The sequence below is a fragment of the Propithecus coquereli genome, unplaced genomic scaffold, assembly GCF_000956105.1.
Source record: "Propithecus coquereli isolate 6110/MARCELLA unplaced genomic scaffold, Pcoq_1.0 Scaffold35, whole genome shotgun sequence".
NCBI lineage: Eukaryota > Metazoa > Chordata > Mammalia > Primates > Indriidae > Propithecus > Propithecus coquereli.
Genome location: NW_012149174.1, coordinates 8,769,956 through 8,786,119, shown reverse-complemented (window position 1 = coordinate 8,786,119; position 16,164 = coordinate 8,769,956). Strand labels below are relative to the sequence as shown.

The 16,164-nt window shown below is 35.7% G+C and overlaps 1 protein-coding gene across 1 annotated transcript in view; it reads right to left on the bottom strand.

Moving 5' to 3' along the window:
• The window catches only part of SSFA2 (sperm specific antigen 2), a 50,539-nt gene extending 34,689 nt beyond the window's left edge, over window positions 1-15,850 (bottom strand). Inside the window, exons 1-8 of the mRNA XM_012651201.1 lie at window positions 15,489-15,850; window positions 15,088-15,133; window positions 11,658-11,707; window positions 10,741-10,797; window positions 8,730-8,769; window positions 8,545-8,643; window positions 7,063-7,271; window positions 5,481-6,172 (exon numbers count right to left, since the gene is read on the bottom strand). Of these exons, the coding sequence (XP_012506655.1) occupies window positions 5,481-6,172; window positions 7,063-7,271; window positions 8,545-8,643; window positions 8,730-8,769; window positions 10,741-10,797; window positions 11,658-11,707; window positions 15,088-15,133; window positions 15,489-15,693 (1,398 nt within the window). The 5' untranslated portion in view covers window positions 15,694-15,850. The remainder of the gene's footprint in view (window positions 1-5,480; window positions 6,173-7,062; window positions 7,272-8,544; window positions 8,644-8,729; window positions 8,770-10,740; window positions 10,798-11,657; window positions 11,708-15,087; window positions 15,134-15,488) is intronic.
• Between the last annotated feature and the right edge of the window lie 314 nt (window positions 15,851-16,164).

Sequence of the window (16,164 nt, the reverse complement as noted above, 5' to 3'; positions counted from 1 at the left end):
TTTAAATGTAGAATTATCACATATTCTAGTTCCTTAGGCTTATAAAATTAATCACAAAATAATATGACTTTAATAAACGTGTATCCTCAGTGTACTATCTTTTCCCTCTATAGCACAAAAAAAAACAAATTATTCTCTCGCTCTCTCCCTCCCCTCTTTCACTACAAACTCCATAATTAATTGCAAGAAAGGAATACTTAAACAAGAAAGCTGAGAGGGTCATATTTAATAATAAAACTACTAAAATTAGGATCATTCTTCTCACTCAGCAAAATCATACTACCTACTTGCAGAAGAGAGAAACCGACATGTTAGTGATAATGGGTGATAACTGTAGTGGGTGATAATTACCTTATTTTATTATTGATCATAATTCTGCAAAAGAAAGCAGTCAAATTCAAGATAGGGTACACCATAGAGAATTATGAAGCAAATATAGAACTTAGATTTATGTGGCAGGACTTTTTCCCTATTCAATGGTTTCAAATGCTCAGCAGAACGCTGGTCATTTGCTATAGGTACAACTTTCATTAAATTAAAAAGAATGGCCAAATAAAACTCAATCAAGTGATGAGGAATAGGTGTTAATTATACTATTTTCTCTAATCTTTACATTTTAAACTTTTTATAATAAAAATGGGGGAAAAAACCCCACTAAAACAAAATGATAAAATCTCTTGGTCTCAAGTGTTTTGGGATTTAAAGATGTATGAAAACAGCTTTAGAGTAACCCATACATTTGGGTTACTTCATTTAAAAAAATGTTCTCATAAAACAAACACTGTATCTTTCTGAATCTATGTCCTGCTAACACAACACACACCCACTTTGGTTTCTTAACAGCTATCTTGTTTATTTTGACTAAGATGCATCTTCTAAGCATAATACCACTGTACTGTGTTCTACAGAACAGAAACATGTGGATGTTCTAATGCAACCTTTCCTCTAAGGTTTAGAGACACTGTATAGCTCTTATCGTAAAATATACTGTATATAAAAATAATTTTCAAAAAAATCAAAACTAGAGCTTTAGAAATTACAATTTTAATTTTTAATGACATCTCAAAAGAATTCAAAAGAGAACATTATTTTTCCAAAGTAGTAGTACAGGGCTGCACATCAGATGACGAGATCCTGCCCAATGCCTGATAATATCAACCAGTCTGACCTCTGACAACTTGTTTAGTTCAAAGTAGCCAGTCTATAGGAAGAGCTAAATTCAAGTCTTATTCATGCTACTTTCTGGATAATGGCTTCTGGCAATTATCTACAATAATCATCTCAGTTTTCTCAACTGCAAAATAAAGACTAAAACTCCTACCTTACAGGTCCTTAGAATGATCAAATGTGACTATAAGTGGAAGTACTTTGAAATAGTAAAGTAATAAAGAGGTACAACAGGAGATTCCTCTCTGTCATCCCCTACTGACACCCCCATTCCTCCCCACTGTGAGGCACTGATACCAAAGCGAACAATATATCCCTCAGGAAGACAGTGGAAAACCACTGCTATAACATAATATCATAGGTGAGAGGTGGGGGGAAATGCTTCTTCATCTGTAAAGGGAGAAAACTAGAAAATAGATTAAAAGATTCTACCTCAAGTAGTAGCTCATGCCTGTAATCCTAGCACTTGGGGAGGCCAAGGCGGGAGGATTGCTTGAGGCCTGGAGTTCAAGACCAGCCAGGGCAACATAGCAAGACCCCATTTCGACAAAAAATTTAAAAATTTGCTGAGTGTGGTGGGATGTGCCTATAGTCCCAGTTACTTGGGAGGGTGAGGTAGGAGGATCACTTGAGCCCAGGAGTTTGAGGCTGCAGTGAGCTATAATCATGCCACTGCATTCCAGCCTGGACAATAGAGTGATGCCCTGTCTCTAAAGATTAAAAAGAAAACAAACAAACAAAAAAACAGGTGTGCATGGTGGCACCCGCCTGTAGTCTCAGCTACTTGGGAAGGTGAGGCAGGAGGATCGCTGGAGCCCAGGAGTTCAAGGCTGCAGTGAGCTATGACTGCACTATTGCACTCCAACTACAGCCTGGGTGATAGAGTAAGACTCTGTCTCTCAAAAAAAAAAAAAAAAAAAAAATTCCTTTCTGGGCCAATTTATGATTTTATAATTACTTGCAAATTTTTAATCTTAAAAATGCTCTCAAATTTTTACATGCACACATATATACAATTTATTTTTACTGTCAGGTAAATCCTTTTTAAAAAAAGATAACTTAAGCTTTTTAGATAAATATCAAGTAACAAAACTCAGTGGTTAATAGGGCTTTAAGTAACAGACATCTGTGCACATGTCATGTGTTGGACTACATATTCTAGCACACACTGATCTTCAAAAAACATAGTTAAATTTGGAAGGCCAAAGGAACAACTTAACTATCTGTCAAATATCTGATTAATTTGGGATTATTTTAAGTCACACTAATAAATGTAAAAGAATCCTATTATTTAAATCAACAATTAATATAAAGACAGGATTAGAAACAGTTACTAAACTTTAGTAGCATAAAAAAGATGATTATGTATACTTCCAATTATGGTTATATTTAAATATAAATTTCATTTATAGGGTGAGAAGGCGACACGACAAATTATTCACAGATACAGAGACAAAACTTTTCCTTCCTATGACCCTTAAGAAGTTTTAGGCCTCTACACCTAGAAGATAAACAACTGCTTGAGTAGGATCATTTTGGTTTAACTGTTAATTATTCATACTATTAATACTAATCTATGGCTTCAGAGAGTTACCATGATATATTCAAAATAAGCCATTCAAGAAGAACACAAGAATTACCCAAACAAGTCATTAAGGATTCAAAAATTCAAGAGTGGGGTTTTATAACTTTCAGATACACTGCAACATTTAAATAGTCCACAAAACATTTTTTATAAGGCAAGCTGACTTTTAATTGAAAATAATCTCTGGCCTTTTTGTTTGTTTTTCCTTTTTGACATAAGAAATGGCCACTTTCACTCTCTAGCCCGGACCAGGATCAGTCTTGTCATTTATTTAGCTCTCTTTACATTTAAGTATTTCCTCTTTTTGCTTCTGGTGACTGTCAGATCTTACCTCCTGTCTCAGATGGATTAGGCAGTTCATGCACACAGCCCCATCTGCAACACTTCCTCCTACCTAGCTTCCCAAAGTATCTGGTGTTCAGATAATCTGTCTGAGAACTGGTTCGCTGAGAGAAAAAGAGCTCTAACTTATAGTTACTCACTGTTTTCACAGGAAGAAAGCTCCCAACAGGGATCAAATCTCAAGTGAAAGGGGTCCGAAAGAAAAATAGTAAACTACTTTGAATGGGATCTGAAAGTTTGCTTCAGTAAGATTGTTCTCCTCATTTGTCAATATGATTCAAATGTTTGAGAGAAGAGGAAATTAAAGAAACACATTATTTCCCTTCTTTATCCATTGTTCTACAAGCTCTCTTTAAAATTCCCAAAGGGATAAAAACACAATTCTAGGAGGTTTTTATCTATGTTTTAAATATATCTGAAGAATAAGGATGCATTATTCTCAAAATTCCTCGTATTTGCAATATAGCAATGGTTGACCATATATTCTTTCACTGAAAACAAAAATCTTCCATTATTCTTCAACCACCAAAGCATGTAATCTTGCACTTTAAAAAAATGTTCACATCAACTTACCTACTTTCTTCACTAACTGTTTTTGCCAGCAGAGGGGGCAAAAAAAAAAAAAAATATAGCCTATCATCTTTACAGTTAATTTGCCACCAAAGTGTATTTAGCACTTTATTAATGTTTAAAAGACCTGCTGTGTATGGTATCTTAGAAATTAAAGTTAAAACGCACACACCACAAAAACCTATAGCTTAGAATTCAGAATTCTAGAAATTAAAAAGGAACTTCTTTGACTTCTTTGCAAATACACATATAAGAGCATTGTTTAATCTGAGTCACCAATATCTGATTTGCAATTACCTAACATAATTTGATTAGATTTTAATACTCTGCTATTGTATTAAAACAAGGAAACTGACTTTCATACCTGATTGTCATAAAAGAGGGGCCCTAATGGAAGGCAAGAACTTACACCTTAATTCTGAGTGCTGAGACAAGTTTATACCAAAACAAAGTCAAAAAGAAAACAAATCAAAGAGTGAAATAGAACAAAGAGAAGTTTTAATGTAGTCATCATATAGTACTTTCATACTATGATGAGAAATAAATTATATCAAGAATTAAGGAAATAGGAGAAATATAAAAATATATAAAGAAACAAGAAAAAGAAGCTCACAAGAATATCTAAATATTCCAAAGGGCTGCTCCTGCACCCTTTTTATTTCATTTTTAGTAATTAAAGTGCTAAAAAACCACAAAAAAGTTAAATAGCTATTTCAGCAATTGAAATTTTGCAATAAATAGACAATCTTTGCTAATGTAAAAGAGACACACTCTCCTAAGCGGACATTTATGGGCAGAATCAACTATCTTGTTTTCCAGTTCCCTAATGACATGTGAACTACTACTAAAACTAATCTTCTGTAATAAATTTAAAAAAGAAAAATTACATATTATATAATGTATATAATTGTATATAATGTATAGCCACAACTCTTCACCAGCACACATGACTCAGTTTCCTCATGTGTGTAGTAAGACCACTACTACGTGCCTCACAGACTGAGAGTATTTCATGGGCCAAGTGCAATGCCTACCATAGGGCAGGTGCTTGATAAACCTGTTTCCTGCCTCAAATTATTATACATACCTCCAACTCCTAAGTAACAGCTCCTACTATTCAAAAGCAGTTTTGGCTGGACCTCACCAAAATGAGTATCTTTATCTTGTCCATTTCCAAATTTATATTAACTAGCAGGAATATCTCTGGGTAACCAAAAGTAACCAAACATTGGTCTTCTGGGCTTGCAAGAACCCTAGTCAGTGGCCTTTCAAATCTCCTTCGAGGTTCCCTATCCTCCCCTTCAAGTGTGTATCATCTTCTTGCTCTTTGCAGTCACATTCCAACACCCATCCTCAAAGCCTTCTTCCCGCTTAACCTTACCACTGAGATATGTTAAGAAAAGTTCTCCAAAGGCGCACAGCAATTCAGTGGCAGAGGCAGAACCCAAACCTGTTTCATTTAGAAGCCAGTGTTTATAACTGTTACGTGATATTGATTTGAATTTAAATATCCTCTATTAGGGCTTTCTGGAACATCAAAATCTTATCCTTGAGAGAGAAAAGGGGGTTAAGGTTCAAGTATCAGCTAGTGGATGAGAGATGATCTGGAGGACCTGATGAACTGTCTCATTACTTCAATATCACACAGTCCTGTCACCTATTTTGTGGTTTGTGAAACATACACCTGGAAAGTCAAAATTAGGATGAATTTTCCTAGTATAAACCTATTAGCTACCTCTCATTTTATAAACATTTTTGGCACCATTTTCTCCCTAGTTCACTATCTGGAACTAGTCTCAGTAATTTTTTCACTTACCTCTTCCATCTCGAAGGAGTCCTTCTGCTGTGTTGTCATATTTTTTATGTATGCAATAGTTGGTGGCGCACATGGCTCTTTCTCAGGTGTGGACATGTGGACATTTTTCAGTTCATTGCTATTTTCCAGCTCATTGTGGCTGGAAATGTGGAAATCGTTACCTAAATCAGATTCTATAATTACAGATTCCTCACCCAGTTTACTCTGAGTTTCTTTACTTTGTTCACTTGCAGTTTCTTGGTTAAAATTACTATTTGCTTCATCAGAAAGTCTATCAGTATCAACATTCTCCATAACAGCTGCTGAACTACCTGAGACTTCTTCTTTAACTGTAGCCAACATAGAAGATGAATCTTTCTTCTTCACAATTTTTTGAGACTTTTGATCATTTTTATTGCCACTTTCTTCAATCACTGAAACATTTAGAATCTTTCCTTTTTCAATTGTTGGGGAAGGACTACTACCCTCTCCTTTCTCTGTTTTATCAACACATAAATTTAGTTTTGATAGTGTTTTCATTAAACGATTTGCAGTGTTGCTTCGAGTTAAAGGTGGAGGTGAGTCTGTCTCCTTGTTGGAGGTCACTGAGGACATACTTCCAATTCTCTGCAGAGGAGTCCCAGAGACTTGGGAATATAAAGAAGAAAATGCATTGGCCACAGTAGTAAGCACTTCAATTTGACGAAAACGGCCTACCAAAAGAAAAAAACATTAATTATATGTATATGGTTGTTTAAATATATACATATACTAAGCATATGCTATGTTAAAAATTCTAGTAACTAAACTTGGACCACAAAGATTTTAAAACCATATCTTTTCCTCATCTAACACTGAAACCTTCTCTACATTTACTGAGTGGAAAGAAGAAGGAAGATTTTTACTCTAAATACCAGAATTTATATTTTTAAAAAATCAGCAATAAGCACAAAGTAGGATGGTAACACTGACTACAATAGAAAGAACTAGCTATTGATCTACAGCTGTGATTCTGTTTTCAAGTCTTGGACTCCCTTAAGACTCTTCCAAAAGTTCTCCTAAGAAAATGCACATAAGTATACATTTTATATACCTAATTGAGGGGGACATATATAGACTTCTTAGAACTGATCCATGAACAATGTAGGGAGTCCTATTTTCAGAAACTTTGGTCAACAGAAAAAAAAAAATAAGCAAAGATATGAGTAAATAATATGAGTAAAAATGATCAAATTAGTCATGCTATTTTAGATTTACAGAAAAGCACCTGAAATTGACTGATTTCATTTAAGGTTAACAAGGCCCCTCCCCTACTTCTCTTCTTGAACAAGAGCAATCTGGAGATAAGGATAAGGTTCTGGAAGTAAGTTATGGTAACACTTAAATGAGTCAAGAATTGGGGAGGACGGAAAGAATAGGTAAGTTAACCACTATAAATAAAAAAATAAAAATTCAGAATAAGTAAGATAACTATTGCATTAATTAACCCCATCAATTAACTTTCCAGTGCTATTCCTGAAAATCAGTAAGGCTTTAAAAATAAGACCATCTTGCTGCGGATGCTATAATTTAAAAATAATATGCCAACACTTAAAGACCTTACTTGTTAAGGCATAATTTGGGTTTTCTACTTCCATCCGTTGCATTTGAGCACTCAGAAATACTTTAATATCTATCCCTCTGGCAAATGATGATGAATTAAAAAATCTGGAAGGAATTTTAGAAGCAATATCTGGTTCATCACGTCCAAATCCAAGATTATAAAGAATTTCTTCAGGATCTTCCTCATAAAGTTCTAACAGTTCTGAAACACTACGAAAAAAAAGAAAAGAAAAAAGAAATATGAACATGTAAAATAAATTTATAGTCCACATCACATTATAGACGAATACATATTTTTGCTTTCCTGTGATAAAATCTTTTTCTCAGCTTCTGCTCTTTAAACTATTATTTATTTCATCATGTTAATACATTGTGTACTAACGGGATATACAGCCCTTAGAAAGGGTCCATTCTCTCAAGCTGCTAATGTTGGAAAACGGAGATAACCCGCAGGAACACTCAGAGACTAAGGGATTCCTCACCTTATTTTTTTTGTCATTTTTAAGAGATTCCCAGTAAAGCAGCTAAAACAATTAGAAGACAGATGAGGAAGAAGGAATAAACAGATTAAAGAAGACATGAAAAAGGAAAATTCACTAGGAAGTTGGTAGAACTCTGATACTGAGGGACACGCTGGGAAACTTGAGCTTTTCTGCTACTTCTATCCTAGGAGAGGCAACTGTCCTAGGAGAGACAATAAAGGTAACAACCTGATTTCAGAAAAATGAGAGAGGAGCTTACTTTCAACTTTTCTCTAACCACCCAGGAAGTAGGAGGAGTAAGGTTTGGAGAATATCGGTTACACAAAGGTAACTATTTGCCCTAATTCTACTGGGAATTAAACGTTTATTAACTCTTCCCTCGCATGCCAGTGATAATCCAAGCTTCCTAAGACTCACTGAAGAGAACAGAAAAATTACAGATGAAACTTGAACAGAAGGACATTTCAATTTTCTTCAAAGAAAATGCTCAGATTCCAATGCAATAATTTGGATAACAGTTTAAACTGCTTCCACAGGCACACATATTGCCTTATTTTAATATTCTGTACAGTTTAAAGATCTCTGGCTTTAATATGTTGAAATAAAATTTGTGCTTAAATATAAAGCTTTAACTTAGAAAGATTTATTCTGATTTTTATGTCAACATTAACTCAAGTCCCTAACAGAATGGAGAATTTTGGTTCTCTACAGTTAGAAATTATACCACTCTGGAGTTCCTCTTTCAGGTTGTTGATATGACTCAAAATATTCATTTATGGAGTCCAGTGCATTATAAACCTATCTGCTTCTTTTCATTTAATCTCAATTAAAAAACAAAAAGAAAAAAAGCAGCAGCTCCTATCAGTTGTTCTGGTCCAGGAAACACTTCGGGTTCATTTTGATTTCATACTATCAATATCACATCTAAGACTGAAAAAAATGTTTAAGAGTAGGTCATCTGTAACATAATGTAATTCCACCATAATTCCAAGTTAAGTTACCTTGAGACTGTCCCACTACTCTTCCCAGATCCAGTGGAATTCATACTTCTCCCTTTCTGATGAAACTGTAGTCTTCTCTCTTTGGCCAAGATATTACTGCTATAAACACAATCAGATTATATAAAACTTTATTTTCATTAACATTCTTCATTTTTAAAAAGGAATACAACAGAACAGCTACATACCAGTTTTCAATTTGAGCATCACTTTCATGGAGGTGGTTGGCTATAGGTAAAAACAATAAATGTAGAGCATAATTGTTAGTAGGACTGTAACTACTATGATAAAATTACCAAGAAAGCAAATTCCTACAGTATTATAGTTAAATGCCTAATATGTCAAACTCTTGTTTTGGCTCATTAAATCTGCATAATTAAAAGTAATATACAGATAGATAAGAACAGTCCCAATAGCTTTTGAAGGGTGATTTTGGTTTTTAGCAATGTAAACTTACTTCTACTTGAGAGCTTAAAGTACAAAGACCTATACAGATAACCGATTAAATTTCTTTAACAGGTTAAAAATAAGTAATGAGGAAGATAATGTAGCACATTTGTGGTAGTAATAATTAAATTTAAAAGCCGTTTATGAAGAATACTTTAAGAGCAAAACATGATTTAACATTAAGTGTGACAATAGTATACATTAAGTTCTAATGTGGATTTGTTAAGGTTACAATTGATTTTTCATGCACATAGCTTGAAAACTTCTACTCATTTCACTATAAATTTTCTTTTAAAAATTGCCTTTCAACTTTACCCTAGATTAACAAGTTCTAAATAGATAAGTGTTGTTAATGTTTAGAGTGAGTTAAATTTACTGCATTTAACCTTTATAGACAAAGGTAAAGAATGGAATTAATTACAGACTTCTATTTCAGCACACTTGATTTTTTTTTCATTTCTAAACTGCAAAGTCATGACAATTTTGTTGCTTTGTATATCCAGCACAAAGATGCCTAACACATAGCACTCAGTAAATATTTACTCAATGAATGAAAATCGCCTTGAAATAATTTTCAGTAAAACAACATAATACCGTCACTCTTTTATGAGACTCCTTTTTAGGTTCTGGTTTCCAATAAAATTGTTCAATATTATAAAACTATCAAAGCAGATATAAAAAGTGCTATTTATAGTAATACTGATGTGCATTTTACTAAAGGATTGACAACATGTTCAATTGTACTGACTGGCAAGCAGTAAGCTTAAGCTCTTTCCAGAGTTTATTTCTTGAAAATATATCAACAGAAATAATAAAAACTAATATATTCACATATTCTAGAGTTTCTAGTGTTAGAAGATTCTAAATAAGTAATCTATCTTACAGATGTATTTAAAACAGCAAAAGAGCAAGGATATTGAACTCAGTGGATAAATTCATTATTCATCAACTTACAAGTTTTAAAGATTTAATAAAATTCTTTTTTTTTTAAGTTACACATTAATAACCTAGCTATACAGCTTACCAATAGTCTATTCAAACTGATGAAATAAAAGCACAACCAATGAGCTATAAAACAGCTTTTAAAATACCAGTAAAACAATTAAAAATTCTTATTTTTACATAGTGGAAAGCTTCATTATGAATCCACTAGAAAACATTATATAACCTGTGAAAATTTAAAAATAGCACAACACTTTTAAAATGCTAATGCAGTCTGGAATAGACACCAGCACAATGATTTCTAATTAAATTCTACCAACTCTGCTATTTTGCCTTTGTCCTATAATCTTCTAAAAATCAGAAAAAAGAGGAAGGGGAAAAAGGAGATACTTAAATGCAATGTAGAAAGACAAGCTGCAGCTGTAAGTGACATAAGTCTACTCCACACTAAAAATAAGCTTCAATTTCGTTTTCTCATGTATAAATATTTAAGCTTCCTTCCTTCTTTAGGACAATTCTTCCCTCAGTTATATTACCACGGTTCGTCACAAACAGTTCCTTTAAGCACTTAAGTCCAAGGAAGACAGATGGACACTTCACAATGGTTTTTCAGAGCCATCCCTACATGTGTCCCACAGGTTGTGGCTAGGTTATTAACATATAAAAAAAAAAGGTACCGTGAAATGTGTCTCAGTCATTTTTAAGACCTTTAAATTTAATTCTGAGGATCATAACCTGAAAGCATTCGACTTTTTCATGTTTTATTATTTGAAAACTATACAAAAATACAGATCTTCCAAACAAACATACCTTCAGCTCCCAATGACAAATCATCTTCAAAACTTCCTCCATTTCTCACAAGCACACCTGAAAGAAACATTTGAAAATTCAGAAAATTCATCCTGGTGTTCTGTTCTTTCCTAACCCCTGTATATGATGATTGTTTTAGTTAAAACAAATTGACCAAGCAAAATATTTCATAATATACAGTAAAATGTTTCAGGCCTGAATATACTTAGAAATTATTCTGATTATATAATTTCAAGAAGCAAGTATAAACTTTTATTTTGTAAAGACATGTTTGCAGCCATATAAAATTCTCAGAAGCTGATCTTCAACCTATTTTATACTTACCATATCTTTGAAGATGTTCAATTAGATAACATATCTCACCCAAAAGTTTCATGGAAAACCAGACCCTGAAGCAACTGTTCTTCTTACCTACCTCATATTAAGTCAGGAGCACAAAAGCTAGATTTTCCTGACACTGTAAATGTTTTTTATATGCCTTGCCACTACCTGCACATTCTTGTTGTACTTTGAACTTTAGAATTCTGTCTTGCACAGGTGGTAAAATTTCAGGTGTGGCAATTTCAGTTAATGTAAGCAAAGAAATGCTGCACTAAAGTTGACTCAACTTTAGTTCACTCAATATATATTTTCCTTATATTTACATATTGTATTTCTATATTTCATTAGTCTTTATAATGTCTAACCGGACAGTAAAAATATAAGTTTCACATTGTGAAAAGGTTTGGCAATTTGCTTAAATGCACCACGGTTTTATGATTTATAACGAGGTTTCTCCCTTTTGGCTTCTAACTCAGAACAACATATTTTACAAACACGAACATCACTTTTATAATTCACATATACACTTTTACCCAGAGGACAAATGAAATAAGACCCTTGTAAAGAACAGATTTAAAAAGGCAACTTTCTCTTACCCTTGAGTGTACTACTGCTTTGCTCATCCAGTGAGGCTCCCAAAGGTGTACTGAAACCACACAAACATATAAGCCTTAGTCTTGTGAAAGCTGTCTGGAGAGCTGTCACTACACAGTCTTACTTAAAAGGTTACAGCTAAGCACACTTCTAATCACAGTTTACTCTCCTCCCAAAACACAAGGAATGCAACTGGATTACATAAGTAATATTCTACTAACGAAGCAAATACCTATTGTCAAGTCAGTTCACTAGGAATGATTTAATCACACATTTCATCTGCCAGCAATTAAGAGCACTTAAGAGCAGGAATGGCAATTACAAATGATATGAATTGGCATTTTCTTTGCAAAAAAAAATGAAGAGAATGACAGTAGGCATTGAGACAATGTCTGCTCCTCTCAATCCCTTCCATAGAAACAGAAAACAGAATTACTATAGAAGAAAACAAATCTTCAGTAGTAGGTAATTTAACCTTAACATTAAAAAGTTCAGTCTAGTTAGCAATCAAGCTCAACAGTTTCCTTAAACCTCATCTGTTAATCACTAGCATTTCAGAGCACCACCTACTGCCTCCCTTGTCTTTCTACATAAATGGAGAAGCTTGAGATTCACTTACTGATTTTAAACTGAAAAATATACATAGTCTTCATTTAACTTTGAAAATTACTAGAAAGTTGGCTTAAGAATCAATATTAAGAATTAGCCACTACTAAAATTTTTCACATTCTTGTAGTTGAAAGAGAGATGACTTAGAAATTTATTTTTTCAAATACAAAAATACTTTTAATCCTCTCAAAACTAAGTTATAATAAAAAACACATTGTTTTATTTTGAAAATTCTATTTTGCGATACAAATTTTTCTTTAGTAACAATTTATTCTTGTTAAAAATTCACATCAGACCTGGGATCAATCATGAAAATATCAGTTTCAAAGAAATGTTACTGAAATGCCAATTAAATATTAAAACTTTCTGTAAGCAAATACACAAGCAATAGTTCTTTGAAAATTAGTGCTTTTGAAATGTAAAAGAATCACAAGCAATTACCATAAAGATAGTAACAAAACCTTTTAAGTTTTCCCATATATTTTAATAAAATTCTAATTTATGCCTTTAAAAAGCCATTCTTCCCTGATGGCTACTTTCTTAGTTAGATCAAAATACCGTATTATTCTGTCTGCAGATGTCTCTACTGGTCTGTGTGCGAACAGAAAATGGCAAATAAGCAGAATATAATTGACATTCCCCTTCGAAAACAAAACTCTCTCTTTCTTACAGTTGCTCCCTTCCAAATTCAATCAAAATCTGTATCCCTTCTTAGATGCTAATTCAAGAAATTTGGTTCCACTTAGTTAAAAAAAAAAAAAGAAGAAGAATATCAAAATAAAGACTCCCTTCAAGGAAACAAAACATGGTATCTTTATTCAGGATATGGACAGCAATAAACACAACAAAGAATATTTGAGAACTTATCAAGGGGGAAAATGGTGTTTTCAGGTCATTTGTACAAATACACAGACAGATGCCCAACTCTGGGAAGGAACCTAAATGGCTATTTAAAAAAAAATACAGTTGCAACATATTCCAGCAGTTGAATCTGTGATATTATAGCCAACATTAAAAGACTACTTGTTCTAGCTATCCCCGGTACAAATGAATGACGCTTTTGTATGGAATAGGTGCAATTGTAGGAAACAAGAAGGAAACCTATGAGAGAAGGAACGGAAGACTACAGAATCTGCCCATATGAACCAGTATTAACAACAAAACTTCCGGAATTTTTAGGGATGATTGTGTCCTGGTGAATGTCAACATTTGCCTATTACATTTATCTTAAAAGATGCACTTATTTAGGGTCCATCTGATAAGATCTCTTACACAATCTTAATTCCTACATGATAAAATGAAGTGATTCTTCTCTTGCTTTTAATTTTTTTTAATTCTTTTGAATATATACTTCAATTTAAACAATAAAACACTATAAATTTATTTTGAATGCTAAACCTGTTTTAAGATACCAAGAGTAAGCCAATACTGTACTTAGGACTGTATTTAAATCAAGAGTAAGATGGAAGGTTTTAAAAGAGCTGAGTAAAAGTAACAAAACATCCTCTCCAGACACATTTCTAAGGGAAAACTTAAATACTGTTTTCACAAGATCTCTCCTAAAAGGCCCTGAAGATACCTATTTAAAAATCTCAATCTTTTAAATCTTATGCTATTTCCATATTTTACAATTCAATGAACCAGTGGCACACTAATACGATTTCTTGATCCATGTTCTGAGTGGAATCACCTAAGACTATATTCTCCTAATTTGAAAATCAGGGGGTTGAATTAGAGCTAGATTGTTAATCTGGTGTCCAAGGACTTCAAGCAGTATATCTGTGCATCTTTAAAGAGAAATTCCACATATTTCATAAGGGTAAGGAGTTCTGTAATGAGTATTCGATAAGGCTCCAGTCGATCCATCAAAATTGAGCATTAACATAGCCAATATTTTATCTGCCTTTAAGGGAGAAAACCAAACTGGTGTATATGAGAATCACTTTCAAAAAAAAAAGAAAGAAAAAACAAAAAAACTTCATTAACTCCAGTAGCTGAACAAAATATTAAGAAACACCTAAATTGAGAAGACAAAAATATGCTCAGAAGCAAACACCAACAAATGTAGATAAAAATCTACATTCTTCATATAAGATTATACAAGTGGCAAATAAATTGAAAAAAATAATTAAAATATGAAACAAGCATATTTTACTACAGTCAGATTTACTTGCAGTATGATTCATCTCCTCTGTATCTTATCAAACATTTTTGTACCAGTTGCCAAAGCATGTAATTAAACAGACTTGAAGTCTGAGTGCTTTCAAAGCTCTATTTCCCTTCTGTGAATCCTAGTGCCATCTGACAAATCCATGTCCAAGAAGTAAACTACAAGTACAAAGTTAGATAGTTTTAACAGCTTCCTAAACAAAATTAATGAACAGAAATAAAATTAAAGCCCATTTAGTGTAGTTAAGTAAATTAAATTTGCCGAAAACACATCTGAAAGGAAAATGATTCGATGCCAGTTGTACAGATGCCAAACAAAAGCAAAATAAAATATCCTGTGAAATGTGAGAATCCTTTCAAATAAAAACAGAACAAGGATAACATGGCATGATCATCTGTTTTAGGTTTCTGATCTCTGAAGCTAACATCACGCACGGGCAACCGAAGTCCTAACAAGTGTGAAGTCAACACGGTCACTAAATAATCAGTGGTCACAGTACTTCCATTTCTAATCGCTTAAAGGAGGAAGCTATCCGCCGGCTCACTTTCCGGTTTATAGCTTACAACGGCCACGGGACCGACGGGGACGCGGCCGAGTCACTCTGCTCCGCGTCCCATCTACACGGATCTCCCTCCAGGACGCGGAGAACTCACCGGCAGTCCTTGAGCCATATGGCGATCTTCTCGTTGGGCACGTTTCCTGCGGGGGGAAAGCGAGGGGACAGCTCATTAGCAGCCCCAGAGGGACTCCGAAGGCACGGTCACCCTGGACAATCCCAAGTGGGAAAGTCTACTACTGGGGGCAAAATGCAGCCTAAGCAACATGTCTCAGTGTCCATCTGAAGGGAAATCAGAAGGCACCCAGGTGTCTATGCTGACGCTGGAGACGTCTCGCCAAGCGCGCGCGTTTAAAGGTCGGAAGTGTCCCCTCTCCCCTCGGCCTATCAAGACCCGAGGCGCTCTCAGAACTAACTCACAGCAGCGCCCAGGGCGCACGAGACTTTCCCCCGCCCGCCAGCCGCCCCGGCCCGCAGCAGCCCGCTGGGCGCACCGACCTCTCCCCGCGGCCGCCGGCAGCTTCGCGCCGGGGAGGTCCTCCTCGTCGTCCTCGTCCTCGTCCTGCGTCGTCGCTTCTGTGGACAGATCCTCGGTCTCCGACGCTTGCCAGGAGCTGCGGCACTTGGCCCAGGCCTTCCTCCTGCGACTCGCCACTTGCCACTCCAGTTCCTCCTCCGCCTCCGCCGACGGGGGCCGGTCCATGGCCGCACCGGGGGCTCCGCTGCCCCAGCCGGAGCCTGCGCGAGACACGGCGGCGGCGGGGACCCCCGCCCTTGCTGTCAGCGCCCGACCGGGCAGGGGGCCCCGGGGAGCTGAAACGGGCGCCGGAGGAGGTGGAGGAGGAGGAGAAGGAGGAGGAGGAGGAGGGTTGGGGAGAGCCTGCTACAGTTCTTTGTTTGACTCCGGGACTCAGGGACGGTGGGGGGGCGGGTAGTTAAAGGAAGAGACCGGAAGGGAGGAGGAGGGAGCCTGCTGGTGGGGAGGGAGGGAGGGGAGGAGGAGGTGGAGGAGGAGGAGAAGGAGGAGGAGGGAGGGGGTTGGGGAGAGCCTGCTACAGTTCTTTGTTTGACTCCGGGACTCAGGGACGGGGAGGAGGAGGGAGGGAGGCAGAGGCTGCAAGCGCCGGGGCAGGCCCAGGAGGCAGAGGAGGGACCGTCTCCCCCGCCCCCCCAG